The sequence below is a fragment of the Epinephelus lanceolatus genome, chromosome 19 (genome assembly GCF_041903045.1).
Source record: "Epinephelus lanceolatus isolate andai-2023 chromosome 19, ASM4190304v1, whole genome shotgun sequence".
In the NCBI taxonomy this organism is placed as follows: Eukaryota; Metazoa; Chordata; class Actinopteri; order Perciformes; family Serranidae; genus Epinephelus; species Epinephelus lanceolatus.
In genome coordinates this window covers 37212368-37228698 of record NC_135752.1, presented here as the reverse complement: position 1 = coordinate 37228698, position 16331 = coordinate 37212368, and the positions used below count along the sequence as shown (strand labels likewise).

The 16331-nt window shown below is 42.2% G+C and overlaps 1 protein-coding gene across 1 annotated transcript; it reads left to right on the top strand.

The window, feature by feature from the left end:
• The first annotated feature begins 5648 nt into the window (after nucleotides 1-5648).
• On the top strand, nucleotides 5649-16182 carry LOC117269408 (uncharacterized). The gene is made up of 7 exons (XM_033646396.2): nucleotides 5649-5759; nucleotides 9976-10095; nucleotides 10184-10555; nucleotides 10669-10782; nucleotides 12624-13184; nucleotides 13381-13497; nucleotides 15101-16182. The coding sequence occupies exons 1-7, from the start codon at nucleotides 5678-5680 to the stop codon at nucleotides 15700-15702; spliced, it is 1968 nt and encodes a 655-aa protein (XP_033502287.2). The 5' UTR covers nucleotides 5649-5677; the 3' UTR covers nucleotides 15703-16182.
• Nucleotides 16183-16331: the final 149 nt, after the last annotated feature.

Here is a 16331-nt window from a genome sequence, read left to right as displayed (position 1 = left end):
CTGATGCCCATGAATGTGTGGATAAAGTTGAGATTTTGTATGGGTTTGCAACAATGGACCACATGCCTGTCTCCATTATGCTCAATGTAGAAAACCTACCTACAATGACCACGGATGATAATCAGGTTAATCATGGTGGGAAAATTGAGTGGGCTAAACTCTCAGAGAACGACCTGCTACATTATCATGACTTGACTGAGAAGACCATAGGTAACACTGAAATTCCATATGATGCTATAATGTGTGATAATTTCAACTGTGGTATGCCAAATCACAAAGAAGAGCTACAGTGCCCTCCAAAAGTATTGGAACAGTCAGTCCAATTCGTTTACTTTTGTTGTAGACTGAAAACATTTGGGTTTGACATCAAAAGATGAATATGAGACAAGAGATCAACATTTCAGCTTTTATTTCCAGGTATTTACATCTGGATCTGATACACAACTTAGAAGATAGCATTATTTGTAATGGAACACAAAATTTTTAGGTGAGCAAAAGTATTGGAACATATAAACTTAAAATAGATTAAAGTGAATGAGACTTAATATTTAGTTGCAAATCCTTTGCTTTCAATAACTGCATCAAGCCTGTGACCCACTGACATCACCAAACTTTTGCATTCTTCTTTTGTGATGCTTTTCTAGGCTTTCACCGCAGCCTCTTTCAGTTGTTGTTTGTTTTGGGGGGTTACTCCCTTCAGTCTCCTCTTCAGCAGGTAAAATGCATGCTCTATTGGGTTTAAGTCTGGAGACTGACTTGGCCAGTCTAAAACCTTCCACTTCTTGCACCTGATGGACTCCTTTGTTGTTTTGGCAGTGTGTTTTGGGTCGTTATCTTGCTGCATGATGAAGGATCTCCCAATCAGTTTGGTTGGATCTTTCTTTAAATTAGCAGACAAAATGTTTCTGTAGACTTCTGAGTTCATTTTGCTGCTGCCATCATGTGTTACATCATCAATGAAGATGAAAGAGCCCGTCCCAGAAGAAGCCATGCAAGCCCAAGCCATGACATTACCTCCACCGTGTTTCACAGATGAGCTTGTATGTTTGGGATCATGAGCAGATCCTTTCTTTCTCCAAACTTTCGCCTTACCATCACTTTGGAATAAGTTAATCTTTTTCTCATCAGTCCATAAAACTTTTTCCCAGAATTTTTGAGGCTCATCTCTGTACCTTTTGGCAAATTCCAGCCTCCTATTCCTATTCTTCTTGCTAATGAGTGGTTTGCATCTTCTGGTGTAGCCTCTGTACTTTTGTTCATGAAGTCTTCTGCGAACAGTAGATTGTGATACCTTCACTCCTGCCCTCTGGAGGTTGTTGCTGATGTCACTAACAGTTGTTTTAGGGTCTTTCTTTACAGCTCTCACAATGTTTCTGTCATCAACTGCTGATGTTTTCCTTGGTCTACCTGTTCGACGTCTGTTGCTTAGTACACCAGTGGTTTCTTTCTTCTTCAGGACATTCCAAATGGTTGTACTGGCTATGGCCAATGTTTGTGCAATGGCTCTGATTGATTGTCCATCTTCTCTCAGATTCACAATTGCTTCTTTTTCACCCATAGACAGCTCTCTGGTTTTCATGTTGGTTCCACCTCTAAATGCAGTCTGCACAGGCAAAACCTATCGTACCCAATCTGAAACTGAGCTCAGACATCCAGTGCTATTTATTGTTTGAATAATCAATGTAATTGGGAGACACCTGGGCAACAAAACACACCTGTCAGTCACATGTTCCAATACTTTTGCTGTCATGAAAAATGGGTGGGTTCAAACAAAAGGTGCTATCTTCTAAGTTGTGTATCAGATCCAGATGTAAATACCTGGAAATAAAAGCTGAAACGTTGATCTCTTGTCCCATCTTCATCTTTTGATGTCAAACCCAAATATTTTCAGTCTACAACAAAAATAAAGGAATTGGCCTCACTGTTCCAATACTTTTGGAGGGCACTGTATGTGTAATATATGACAGAATTGTGCAGGGTCTGAATGAGGCTAGTAAACCACTCATTCAGAGAAAAGCAAAGAAGTACAGCTTCAGGCCAGGCTGGAATGAGTATGTGGATGAACTCCACCAGCAAGCCAGAGAAGCTTTGAAAAATTGGGTTATCGCTGGTAAATCAAGGCATGGACCTGAGAGTGAAATTAAAAAGAAAGCTGTTGCTAGGTTCAAATATGCAATTGGGAAATTGGCTTTAAACAAATCCTGTGGCCTTCATCTGATCTCTGCAGAGCATTTGAAATTTTCATGAATGAAATTTTCATTTTCAAGAATGAATGAATGAGTGAATGAATGAACTAGAAAATTTCACATGAAATTTTGAGTGTGCCTGATGCTCGCTGCCAACTAGTATCCCCATACCAATACGCTAATTATTAATAGCAGTAAATGTATAACTGTGTGTCTGTGTGTGTGTGCATGCCTGAATGTGTGTATGTTCACGTGCTGTCGCCGCGTTTGTGTATGTGTGAGTCTGTTTGTCTGTCTGTGTGTATGTCCACTTACAGATAGAAAAAACAGCTGAACTTAAGAGCTAAAAAAGACTGCAGTCTAAAATGTCCAAGATGGACACAGAAAGACAGAGACAGACAGACCCAGACAGGCAGACTGACACATATGTAATTACCTCTGTATGATGAGGCTTTAACTGCAAAGAAGTCAGGTTGCTGAAATATTCAAATTTGACTGTGCTGTGACACACAGACGATTGGCTGAACGGCTGGAGTTGATTCAGCCAATCACCAGTTGGCAATGGCACAGTCAAATTTAAATACACCAAGAAAAGGCAGAAACTGAGCCAAAAGTTCCTCTCAAACTCCAACTGTTTAATGAAAAACCGTAAGTGCTACAGCTACAAAAAGCACACCGTGAGCGAGAGGACAGGATGCGGATCACAAAGGTGTAAATTTCATTTCTGTGGTGTGAAAAATGAGGCCAGAGCCATGATGGACATAAGTGGAATGGTCTGCTTTCTTCCGGAAATTTGGGCTCTCACTTAACATGGGAGTGAATGGGGCAGTTGGTTGGACTTATTGTCCTTTTAGACCACCTGCAGCCAAAACCCTAAATCCATTTTCTTCAGCGGTCGCACCTCTGTGACCGGAACGGCTTTTCCTACAATTTGGTGTACAATTTGTGTATGTAGAGTGAACGATGTGGCCGCACCAGCGAGTTTAAGAGAAAATTTCTTGATGATTTCAGAGGTGCTGTGCACTCTAGCGATGACATCACCCACTCTAACTCTCAACATTCCACGCAATACACACCCATTATAAATTCTGAGAAGGGCTGAAAATTTCATGATTTTTAAACAGCTGGTGTAGAAAAACTAAAAGAGATATGGAAAATATGAATCAGTCACTGAAAGTCGATGGCAATGTCAACATTTCAGAGTTGGAATGGAGTTTCTACGTGAATGTATGAGTTCGTGAAGTGTGGGTGAAGATGAGTGAGTTTGAAGGATTTTCTCATTGACTTCCATTATAACCAAGTTTCAGAAAACGCTGAATATTTTGGAAAGTTTGAATGGGATTGAAAAGTTGAATCATATGTAAAAAGTCAAGGAATTGCTGAATATTTTCCAGTTTGAATGGAGTTTCTAGCTGAAAGTATGAATTGGTAGTTACCGTTTGAAATTTTGTGATTTTTGAAGATTCCGTAATTCATTTTCAATGGAGAAAACGGTTTGGCGGTGGCGCCCCCTATGTGCCAATCTCAAAATCTTTTTTTGGGTGTGTTCTTGGTCCCCTTCTGATGATATTTACCCAGTTTTGTGACGATCGGAAAAACGGTTAACATTTTACAGCCGATATTCGCTAAGCCCCGCCCTTTCCATGGACACTTTGCTTGACGGCAGCCGTGTTTTTTGTCCGATCTTGCTCATTTATAATAGAAATGAGTGTCTCGGTCCCCCGATGCCTCATACCAAGTTTGGTGTTGATAGCACAAATATTTCAAAAGCTTATTCATTTTACTGTTTTTAACATTATTAAAATTAGCAAAAATTCTGTAAGGGTGGCATTCATGGTGCAAGAGGCTTTTTTGTAGAGGACTATCAGGAGGATGTGTGTGTAAAATTTCAAGTCAATAGCACTTGTGGTGCGGCGGGCAGAGCCTTTCAAGCTTTACACTCTATGTTATAGCGCCCCTATAAGGCCGATTGGGACCAAATTTTTTGAGCAGTATTTGGATGTCATTTATAGTCCATGTACCACGTTTCATGTCCCTAGGTCCTTCCAGCTGGTCATAAATTAATAAAACGCAAATTATGACGGTTAATGACGAATAGGCCACGCCCACTTTCACCTATCAACATGGCACTCAAGATATGAGTTAATAGCCACCCCTAGAGCATGCATACCAAATTTGGTGAAATTCCATCCAATGGTCTTTGAGATACAGATGTGTGGCATTTATAGCGCCCCCTATAGGCTGAGCTCAAAATGCTTTGGTAGGCAGCTTCCAAGTCTCATTGTGGACCTACCCACCAAGTTTGGTGATGATAGGTCAAAGGGTGTGGGAGTTATGGCCAATCAATTCTAAGCTCCGCCCACAGCAAAGATTCATTGGTCCGTGGCGGCCATGTTTTTTGACCAATCTGGCTCATTTATAATAGAAATGTGTCTTGTCATCCCCCAAAGCCGTGTACCAAATTTGGTGTTGATGGAGTCAAAATTGTAAAAGTTTATGTCACTTTACTGTTTTTCAAATTATGCAAATTAGCAAAAAATCTAGTAGACGGAGCTTAATGGTCCCAGAAGCTTTTTTGTAGAGCACATTGAGCTGGACCTGTGTGTCAAATTTCAAGTCAATCAGACTTATGGTGTGAGGGGCGTGGCCTCCCAAAAAAGTCATTTTTAAGCCTTAATTACAGCGCCACCATGTGGCCGAATGGGCTCATATTTTAATAAAAGTTGATGCACATCATTTCCAATCATTGGGCCAAGTTTCAGGTTTCTGGCTCATTCCAGCTCACGGGAATTTGAGCTCAAGCGGCAGACAACAAAAAAAAAAAAAAAAAAAAAAAAAAAAAAAAAAAAACCGGTACAATCTTAGAAGGGTTCTACCCCTTCGTGGTTAGAACCCTAATAATAATGACAATAATAATAATAATCATTATTATTATTGTCATTATTATTATTATTATTATTATTAAAAGAAGAGATGTAGCTCAAAGTTCCTCTTAATATAAAATGCAAATAATTGAAACAAAAGCAAAAAGGACAAGTAGATGATAAAATATATATGAGAAAGTAAAAAAGGAATAATAAAAATGAGACAGTAAATACAAATAAAGATAATAATAATGAGGAGAAGGGCATTAATTTGTAGCCAAATTAAATACTGATTATTACTTTATTAAATAAATATTAACAAATATTTAAATCTAATAAATATTAACACAAAAATGCTGTTTTTCATCAAATCATCATCTGACATAAACTGCATCACATTCATTTTAAAAAAATAAATTAAAAGATAAATTTTAAAAAGTAAAGTACAGCAGCAGTGTCTCTGTGTGTTGACGTCATGAAGGCAACAGCTTCCAATCGACAGCGACCTCTACCGGGCAATGCGGGTTACTGCGCAGTCATACCGAGGTCTCGTCCAATCAGAGCCCGGCTCGTGGGTCACATGACCTCGCAGCCGCGGAGAAGAAGGCTCGAACGGCAACAACAAACATGGAGGTTCCTCCGTACGGCTTCACTCCGGAGCGGTACTGGACGGAGGAGAAGGAGAGGGCGCTCATTGCCTTTTTCTCCAGTAAGTCAAACACTCTTCAGCAGCAACTCGTCGCGCCACAGAAGTTGCTGTGTATATCGATGTGTTGTCGGAAGCTGCAACAATTCGGGGCAACGGTTGCTCGACGGGATCGACGGCTGTTAGAAATCAATGATACAGACAGATGACAGCAATGGCGACTAGCAACTAGCTAAAAAAAGACGTCAGAAATATCCGTTTATGTTTGAACCAGCGTTTCACCTGCAGGGCTGGATTTAAATAGGTTAAATTAAAGTAGTACAGCTTTGTAATTGAATTAAAATGTCTTGGAAATGTAGTAAAGTGGGGAAAATACACATAAAGTCAGTTTAAATTATTACTCTGTACCAACATTAGCTAGACTTTAAGCTAACATCACTATTCATACACTAAAGTTACACTGCTTACAACAGCTATTACTTTAAAGTGATGCAAGTTTAATATTGTGAGTAAGTCTGAGGCACATTTACTCAACTTCATCCTTAATATTTGTTGCCATATTTTAGTTGACAAATAATCTGGACATCTTAGTCTTGTTTTAAAGCTAACCCACTTTATACAATATTTTGTGAGACATTGGAAGACCCCAAAAAAGCACTCCTTCACCTGACTGAAGCAAATCAATGAAACTTAAAGGGACAGTGTGGACTATTTAGGAATATTTAGTAGCATCAATTGGTGAGGATTGTAGATTGCCTCCATTTGAAACTTCATTTTTGGGAGCTGAATAATCCACAGAGGTCTCTTCCTCTCCAAAACAAACAAAGCAGGTGATTAAAACCAGTAGAAACACTGATTAAAGCAGTTCTACATTACAAATCAGTGACTGTGTTTACAAGGTCTTTAGTATCCCGGCTTTGAGCATATCCGGGATATGCTGTTTACATGGAACACAGAGAAACCCGGTTATTCATATCCCTGTTTACATAAATACCAGTAACCCGTTTTCTGATCACTGCATCCTATCTGCGCAGGCGTGTGTTACGCCTTTTACGTCTTTTGTTTCCAACAGATTGAGCGGGAAATGTGGTATATTTATTAATTATAGTTAATTATTAATTATTATTATTATTATTATAAATATTAATATTTTCCACAGCGACCTAACTTGTTCAACGGTGCGAGGTGGAAAACCAGCGTCGCGTAGCTTGTCCGCAGCAGACTTGAATAGGTCTGCATTTCTGTGTCTTCTGCCGTCTAAACATGTGGTTATGTTGAATTCTTTCATCATTTTCAGGCAAAATTCAGTCTCTTCGTCGCTCCAAAAATGCTCTCGTTGCCACCATGTTGCTTGAACATCTGGTACGTCACTCTGGTGCCTGCGCACACGACGGGCAGCCGTCAGAGACCGGCCCTGCGTTCCAATACCCATACTACCATACTATTTAGTATGCCAGAAAAAGAATTAGTGTGTCCCAATACATAGTATGTCAGATGCAGTATGCCAAAAGTACCAGGATATTCTACTACATCCGGTCATATTTCGCAGTATGCATGTCAGCATGCTTCTTTGGCCATTCTGACCCACAATCCTTTGCGCAGCGGAAGTTATGTCGCACTGACTGAGCTGCGTGTACAACCAACGCCCACACTTCCTTTCATACATGGTTTATTTAATTTGAGATACTAAGACAGTACATATTAGGACTGCAATGATCTGATTATATACTGTCACATATCATACAGTTTCGCAAGAACACAGTTACAACATTCAACTTTATTGTGATTATAGTATAATCAGTGTTAGGGTTCAACTATGACTACAATATGGAAGATTCTGGTGGTGTAAGTGTGGTATAAATAATGAATGAATATGACTAAATATGAATACACTATGGGCCAGGTATGAGCAGTATAGACTAGTAAATATATAAATAGTAAAAGTCAAATACATATTAAGTAATGTAGTAAGAATGTGCAAGTAATAAGTACGACATCTATTGCACGTCTGTCCGTCCTGGAAGAGGGATCCCTCCTCAGTTGCTCTTCCTGAGGTTTCTACCGTTTTTCCCCGTTAAAGGGTTTTTTTGGGGAGTTTTTCCTTATCCGCTGCGAGGGTCATAAGGACAGAGGGATGTCGTATGCTGTAAAGCCTTGTGAGGCAAATTGTGATTTGTGATATTGGGCTTTATAAATAAAATTGATTGATTGATTGATTGAAGTATGTTACACTACAAATAAAAGTAATGTGAATGTAAGGCTGCTTCACGTGCAGACAGAATATAGTGCCAGCAGCTGCACAGCTGTAAATATATTTAACATCAAACATGTGCCAGCAACAGAGAGCTGTGTGTGAAGAGGGTTAATATGCCTACTGGTGACTAGTTCAATAGACAGGTCACTAATAATAGGCTTGGGACTGTTTACGTGAACATGTCTGTTTATTAGAAACAACAACATACATTACGACATAACAGCAACAGAGCTCTCCGGCACCTCCGACGGTATGCACGACTCTGGTGAGCTTGACGAGAGGAGATTTGCTGCATCTCCGAAGTACAACAAAATAAAATATTCAAATGTGGCGCTACGGACGGCGGCAGAAGTGAGCAAGAGGGTCGGAGTTCAGGGAGCGATGTGATGGCGTATGTAGTGTGTCCCAATAGTATGCATACTGCATGCATACTACACTACATACTTTTTAAGGGCAGCTGCAGTACATACTAAAAGTATATAGTAGAAGTATGCGATTTGGAACGCAGGGCGGGATAAGGCGTACTCCAGGTGGCAAAACCGGGTTTCTTGAAACCAGGAAAAGGGCATAACCCGGTTTTCTGAATTTGGGATATGGTGTTTACATGCACAAACACAAAAACGGGATACTTAAAAAACCCAATCAAAACCGGGATACTAAAGACCTTGTAAACACGCTCAGTGTCTCTCCAATGCTGACAATCTGCAAGCACCTGCTAAAGTGTGCTCACCTTTTTCTCTCTGGTAACTTCAGACTCAGATGTTCAGGAGATTTTGACCATAAACCAAATTATCCACAGAGGCCCCCTCCTCTCCAAGACAAACAGACCTGGTGATTTAAACTGGAATAAAGCAGTTTCATGTTAAATAAATCAGTGTATTTCTGAAGCTCCAACACAATTAACACAAATATCCCGCTGTAGAAACATGGCGGTGAAACATGGCGGTGAAACATGGTGATCACTGTAGATAAGGAACTGCTCCCTGTGTAGATATAACAGCTCATTCTAAGATATTGAAATGCAGTGCTTCTTATTTTCAGGTGATTATACACTAAAAAAACCTACTTATTATATTCCATTTCTGCCAATATGTCCCCCTAAATCCTGCACACTGGACCTTTAAGTTTATTTTTAGGTCTCTTTATGTTGTTATGTAATTGCTCATCTACCTTGATTTTCTTAATGCTGTTTGTAGGGCTGCAACTGACTGTTTTCATATTCACATAATCTTTTATTGATCAGTGTTCCTCCAGTTAGAATTCATTCAGTGTGAGTTGTTGAGAAGGTTTTTACTGGGAGCCAAATTACCCACAGAGGTCTCTTCCTCTCCAAAACAAACAGAGCAGGTGATTTAAACTGGTGAAAACACTGATTAAAGCAGTTCTGCGTTACTTATCAGTGTTTCTCTGATGCTGTTTGGCATGTCAGAGATGGGCTGCTAGCTCAGCACCTGCTAATGTGTGCTCACTTTTTTTCTCTGATAACTTAAGATCCAGATGTTGAGGAGGTTTTGACCATAACCAAATTATCCACAGATGTCTCCTCCTCTCCAAAACAAACAGACCAGGTGATATAAACCAATAAAAACACAAAATAATCCTACACACTGGACCTTTAATAGTCCAGAATGCACCACAAGAAATGGCAACACCTGGGCTACATCACACATGACTAACATCCCTCAAACCAAAACTAGTGAAATAATAATAATACTTAACTTGAGAATGTGTAAATTCTTCACAGTATATACCTAATTTTGTTCCTGTGTATCTTGTGAGTGCAAAGGAAAATCAAATCATGCATCATTACTGCAGACTGAAAACATTTCATTTTGACTGGCCTACATACAGATTAATGTAATGTGTGTACTGGTCAGCCATTTTTGAAATTGTAAAAAGTATGTTGAAAAAGTAACTGCAATCTCAGCTAAAGTAACTGATGAACCAACATTTGGTAATAAGAAAAGAAATGCTAAACAATATGCAGCAGATTGATTGATTACCATGTTTCTTTTTATTCCTCAGAGCACAGCTGTCTGTGGAACCACAAGTCAGAGAGCTACAAGAACCGCCAGCTGCGATGGAAAACCCTGGAGCACCTGAGGATCCTCCTGTCAGCTCACCCCCCACCTGTTCCTTTCTCAGGTAAGGCTGTGGTCACATCCACTGAGTTTCAAAGCTGCATTTTGTCGCCGCGCAAACATCTGATCTTCTCTTCTTGTGTTCTCTCCAGTGGAAGACATTAAGAACAAGTTCAAGAACCTTCGCACCACCTTTCAGCGGCAGTACAAAATGGTAAAGGCGAGTAAAGTGTGCAGGTCGGACGACGTGTTCGTGCCGCAGTGGAAGCACTACCAGCAGCTGATGTTCCTGCGGGGCTGCTGGGACCAGGACGACGGCTCCTGCGAACCGCCGCTCTCACCGCTGTCTGTTCCACAGGAGGAGAACCAGCCTGTCCTCAACTCCCCAGGGCTGATCATCTCCTTCCTCCCCAACCCTTCCACCTCTTCACCCTCGTCATCGTCGTCCTGCATCCCTGCCAACATGATGATTAAATGTTACTGGACTGAAGAGAGGGAGCGAGCGCTGATAGCCTTTTACTCTGGTAAGTAAAACAGCTTTGAAATGATCAGTTGTTACAACAGATGAAAGCTAAACCTAATGATGGTTTGAATGCTTGCAAAGTATTTTGTATTTGTTGTGTGTTGTTGTGCACAGAGTACAGCTGTCTCTGGAACAAGAAGTCGGAAAACCACAACAACCGTCAGCTCAGGCTGAGGCTGCTGGAGGACCTGAGGAGCCAGCTGTCCAACCACTCAGTGATGTTCTCAAGTAAATATCACACAGTCCTGCTACTGCACGAAACATGTATTCTCATGCATGACCCCCGGCATGGTCCAGTCTCCCAAGTGAAGTCCACTGCTTTCAGATAGTAGTTCAACATTTAGGTGAAAACGCTAACCTTAGTAAGACGAGAATATTGATATAACTTTGCACGTCCAGCAGACACTGAGCAACATGATCATTCGTTGGAGTTTCTCTCCGTCCATCTGTTGAAATAAAGTCGATTCACAATGTCCCGATTTGATTCAGTTCGATTTGCGATTCAATTGGGGATGTTTCAGTTACTGTACCAATTTTTGCGAGAATGTGAAAGACAAGATAAAATATTGACTTTTCCCTTGAGGAGGTTTTATTGCATGCACAGTAACAAGCGTAGTTGTTGTCGGCTCACGTTATCTCCACCTCTCTGTATACACCGTGGCATCTTTACTCCGTGTTTGTATAGCCCCTTTTACACTGCCAGATTTTCCGTGAATGTTGGGCCGTTTTGCCGGCAAGCTGCGAGCGTTTAGACACACAGAGCCGGATTGGCGAGTTGATCCGAGGTGCCCAATTTTCCGCCTTGTAGGGTAGACATATTGGCGGAACCCTTTTAGTTTAAACAGACCGAGGCGGCCTTCCACAACGGGAGGGGCTGTTGATGACTTGTGGGAGGAGCTGTTGATGACGCTGCACGTGCGAGCCACTGGCGTTGGATAAACAGGAAACAGCTGATAGCAGGAATTAGCAAGCAGCTAGTAGCAAGAGGGAAACACAAACCTGACAGACACTGTAAAGATGAGCAACTGGGGAGACAAGGAATTGTGCGCCCTCCTTGTCCTCGCAAACGAAGAGGCCATTAACCGTCAGATGACGGGGACGGTGAAGAACGGGCCGACTTATGAGAGAATCGCCGAAGGACTGACCAGCCGCGGCTTCCCTCCCACGTCACTGTTTACGTCACACGCTGAGCTACACGTTTTGTTACTTGCTCACGCCCCCCATTGCCCCGAAAAAGGCACATTCTGTATAAACAAAAGTAGGTAGGCGGCATTTTGCTGCACTCTGCGATTTTGTTTTTATACTGCCAATGCTGAAAAAAGACTGATTGGGCTTTCCTGCAAATTTGCACAACTCCTGTTTAAAAAGGGCTTGTGTCTGTGTGTGTGCGTAGAAGTGGCGCAGCAACCAGGACGCACAGATAGCAGGAGGAGACGCTGCAGCACGATAATAAATGACACCAAAATGTAAAAAACGTAAGCAGTAAACAGCCTAGATATAAGAACAGGTAACGTCGGAGCTTCTTGGGACTACAGTCGTTAATAATTTAGCGCTAGCGCCCGTTTACTACTGCTACTACTAAAAAACTTTATTATTATTAATATTAAGAGATCAATTGGTCAATTCAAATGAAGATCGATTTGAATCGGATGCACTGATTATTTCAACCTAGCCCTGATATTTATTCTCCTTTTAGCTCTCATTTGGTCTCCACCAACTCTTAGGAATGATTCTCTTTAGCTGCTTAATGCTCCCCTTCAGTGAATGTTGTAAAACATTCTGTAAAACCAAAACTATGAGCTGAAGTGTCGCAGAAGTTTCTTAGAGCTGCAGAGTTGGTGATAGTTGTCAGGTTTGTTACTATAAAAGTCAGATTAAACAATCATTTGAGTCAGTGTTAGAAAATATGGTTTAACTTGGTTGAATTAATTTTGCAGAGCAACAAAGAGACTTATTAAAATCTGAAAGAAGGAGCAACAAACACTATAAATCTGAGAAATGAGTTACGGTAGATGTGAGTATTTATTCATGGGCACGTGTTAAGTGATTCCTTTGTTGCTGTTTTGCAGTTGAAGACGTGAAGTGCAAGTTCAAGAACCTGCGGACAGTTTTCAACCGTGAGTACAAGGCGGTGCAGGCGAGCAAAGCGTCTGACAAACCCTACGTGTCCAAGTGGAAACACTACCAGCAGCTGCTCTTCCTCTGCGAGTCCTGCGAAGAGGACGACAGCCAAGACGACCTGCAGATCCTCACGCCACAGGAGGACAAGGATCTGGAACATGGAAACCAAACACCCTCCTCCACCCTGAGCAGCTTCTCCTCCAGCTCCACCCAAATCAACAACGTCAGGTTCAACAACTGCTCCGCTCCCTCCAGCGACGATGCCAAAACCAACGCCAGCGCCGCGTACCAAATCTTCCTCTCTGAGTCTTCAGATAATCTCAGGCTAGTGAGCCAAACAGCTGCTGCCACACTCCCTGCCTCTCCGTCTACGTCACTGCTGGACACCAAACCTTGTACCTCTCCTCTGAATTTCTCCGGTTCAGTTCAGCCTGACAGCAGACTGAGCGTTGACTCTCGCTGCCACTGGAACGAGGCCAAAGTCCAGCAGCTCATCTCGTTTTACTCAGGTTGGTGGCATCTTTGATGTTACTGCTGAATATTTAAAAATAAAGGGTAGTGTGGGTGTGTGCAGACCAGGCAGACACCTTCACTCCACTGTTACTTTTGTCTCAACAGTTAAGAATGGGATGAGTAAGTATCTGGGTGCTGGTTTACAATAAAGGTGGCATGAAAGGAATAATACGCCTAATGTGCTTTTTGCAGAGCACAGTTGTCTGTGGAACCACAAGTCAGAGAGCTACAGGAACAGGCTGTTGAGACAGAGCCTGCTGGAGACGCTGAGCAACCTGCTGTCTGACAACGAACCAGTTCCATTCTCAGGTAACAATGATGGTTATTTGTGTTACACTGTAGTGTGTCAGAAGAATAACTTTGACTTTAACACAGAGAGATATATATCAGAAATGTGACGAGACACTACCAGAGCAAACATCTGAAGAGATGATGGAGCCATATTTTAGTTGACTGGTTTTACGAACGTCAGTCAAATTGTGGTTGTAAAAGGAAACTTTTGATCCTATTTTTCCATGTTTTTGTGTCTAAGCGACTAATGGAACAACAGTTTTTTAAATTGATCCAGCATTGAGTGAAAGGACTGCAGCTAGCAGCCCCAAAACAGGCTGGGCATGTATGACTGTGACTTCATGTTCACTAAAAGTGTTTGTTTTTGTCACTGACAGGCTCAGATTGTTATTTCAGTGTCTGGCAACATTATGGAAAGGATCCCTACAGAGATAGAGCTTTTTGTGAAAGAGTAAGATGCTTTTTGTTTAACCAGAAAAACACTACAAATTACTATCACCAAACCCACCAGACTCCATTTAAATAAACAGTCATTTTATCACTGTAAGACATAGGGCTGACCTTCGACTCCAGTTTTGGACATTCAAAGCTTCGGAGCTCAGAACGAATTTAATTCGAAGCATTCGACGGGGGGTGGGGGCACGACTCCGTGGAGGTCCGCGCAGACTAAAAGCGGACGTCTGCGAGCCCTGTGTGCGCAAAGCTCAGATTTTACGACCACGCGGACTCCACTCCACGCACCAGTGTCACTCAAAAGACTGCTCGGCGTGTATTTTTCACATCGTCATGACAGAAACGCGCAAGAATTGGGGGTAATGTAGTGTTTCACGGACATTTTTACAGGAAACTACAACGCGGAAGTGTGTTCGACTATGGAAGCCCGAATGACTGCAGACATTCCTCATAGAGTCCGCTCCGCTTATAGTGCGCCCGAGTCTGTGAGCACCTTAAATTAAAACCCTCGGCGCACACTGCAGCACAATCAAACAGATACGCAACTCAGAGCATCATAAGTATCTCTGACACCAGACTCAGAGCGGCTCTGAGTGCGCTTTTTGGGTTAGTGTTGCGTTTAAGGCCTCCCCCCCCAAAAAAATGGAAAAAAAGCGCAGAAGCTTCAATTTTATTTTTTTTTTCACAATCGAATCCCATGCCATCGAATGAAGCTTCGAATTTTTTGGGTCAGCCCTAGTAAGACACACTTCATTCAAAGTCTACAGAAACAAAATAAAACACTCAAAAGCCACCTTAGTTCGTCTTTCCACTGTTACAACAATCACCAACTCTGGTCTGGTAAAATAAACCCTTAATTCACCCAGTTAGATGTGAAAATGTACGGCCTATATACATGCTAAAATTACTGTTTATTTAAATGGAGTCTGGTGATGGTGATTTCAAGGCTGTTTCTGGTTAAAAAAAAAATCTGAGCCTGTCAGTGACAAAGACAAACACTTTAAGTGGACGAACATTGACAGTGGCCCATTAGTCAGTTAGACACAAAAACATGGGAAAATAGGGTCCAGGTTGAAAAACAGCAAAGTTACCTTTTGAGAAAATGATTCCTCACACCGTTTCCCAGAGTTGTGGAGGCTAACAGTTTCTGTAATTCTTCCTTCTTCAGTGGAAGACATAAAGACAAAATTCAGGAACTTGCGAACAATCTTCCAACGTGAACACAAGGCGGTGAGCTCAAACAAAACGTGTGGTTCGGAGGACTTTTACCTTCCAAAGTGGAAACACTACCGAGACCTGATGTTCCTCTGCGACTCCTGTGACGAGGACGAGCGTCCCGACGAACTCCACTTCAGCCAACCGCAGGAGTCCACTCTCCTCCACCTGGACACCCAAGTCGTTAGCAGCCATTACCACGGTGCCAACCACACTGCTACCAAACTGAACATCACATCACGGAGCCTCGAAGCACCTCCTTCGCCTACTCCCCCAGACTCTCGGCACTCCTCGCCCTCATCCTCGCCCTCCACGTCTTCCTCTCACACTGACAGCAGAGTGTCAGGACGGAAGCGAGCGAGCCGTCGCCTCCCGCCCCCCAGCAGCGAGGTGCTGGACTTCATGAGGACGTTATGTCAAAGCCAGATGGTGTCGCCACATGCTGGGTTTCTAAAGTATGTGGAGGAGTGTCTGAACGAGACGCCGCCAGACAAAGTGAAAAAACTGAAGAAGAGGATAATAGAGACGATCCACAGCGTGTCAGAGGAGGTTTAGTTCTCACAGTTTGTAAAGCTCAAGTCAGTCTCACTGAGGTTTTGTTTTTTCCTTCAACCTAAGTCTTAGCTTCCTCACGGCGATGATAACATGACTCATCAGCTGTCATCTCATTCCACATTGGACCTTGTTAGAAACCTGTATGAGGTTCAGCAGGGTCAGCGTCTGTCTCCAACACCTCTGCAACCCAGTTAGTGATGAGAACACTGTCAGAAAGCCCTCTATATATATCCTGTGGCAGAATTGCTTCAGACAGACTGAGCTCTAATTGGAGAAAGAAAAGACGCCACACATACTAAACCTTTCAGCAGCCTTTGGTGTTGTGTAGCTGAGATTTTACACCTCACAGATAGACTCTGAATTTCAGTTACTCTGAGCTTTTACCTTCTGGGTCAGTGACATTTCGGGATGAAACTAAGGGTGCTTCTACACCTGCCCTGTTTGGTTCAGTTCAGTCGAACTCAAGTTTGTTTCCCCCTCAGTGTGGTTCGTTTGGGCAGGTGTGAACACAGCAATCACACTCAGGTGTGCACCAAAACAACCGGTCTGTCTCGGTCACTTATAGGCGTATATGCTGCCCGGTAAGGCTTGGAGGAATTGCATCCCCACAAAAATTAATACCATCACAT

Excerpts from the sequence above, each read along its gene's own strand:
- LOC117269408 (XM_033646396.2), top strand. The coding sequence starts at position 5,678 with ATGGAGGTTCCTCCGTACGGCTTCACTCCGGAGCGGTACTGGACGGAG. Across the intron at positions 10,556-10,668 it reads GCTGATAGCCTTTTACTCTG|AGTACAGCTGTCTCTGGAAC; the intron begins GTAAGTAAAACA and ends TGTTGTGCACAG. Across the intron at positions 13,498-15,100 it reads CGAACCAGTTCCATTCTCAG|TGGAAGACATAAAGACAAAA; the intron begins GTAACAATGATG and ends TTCCTTCTTCAG.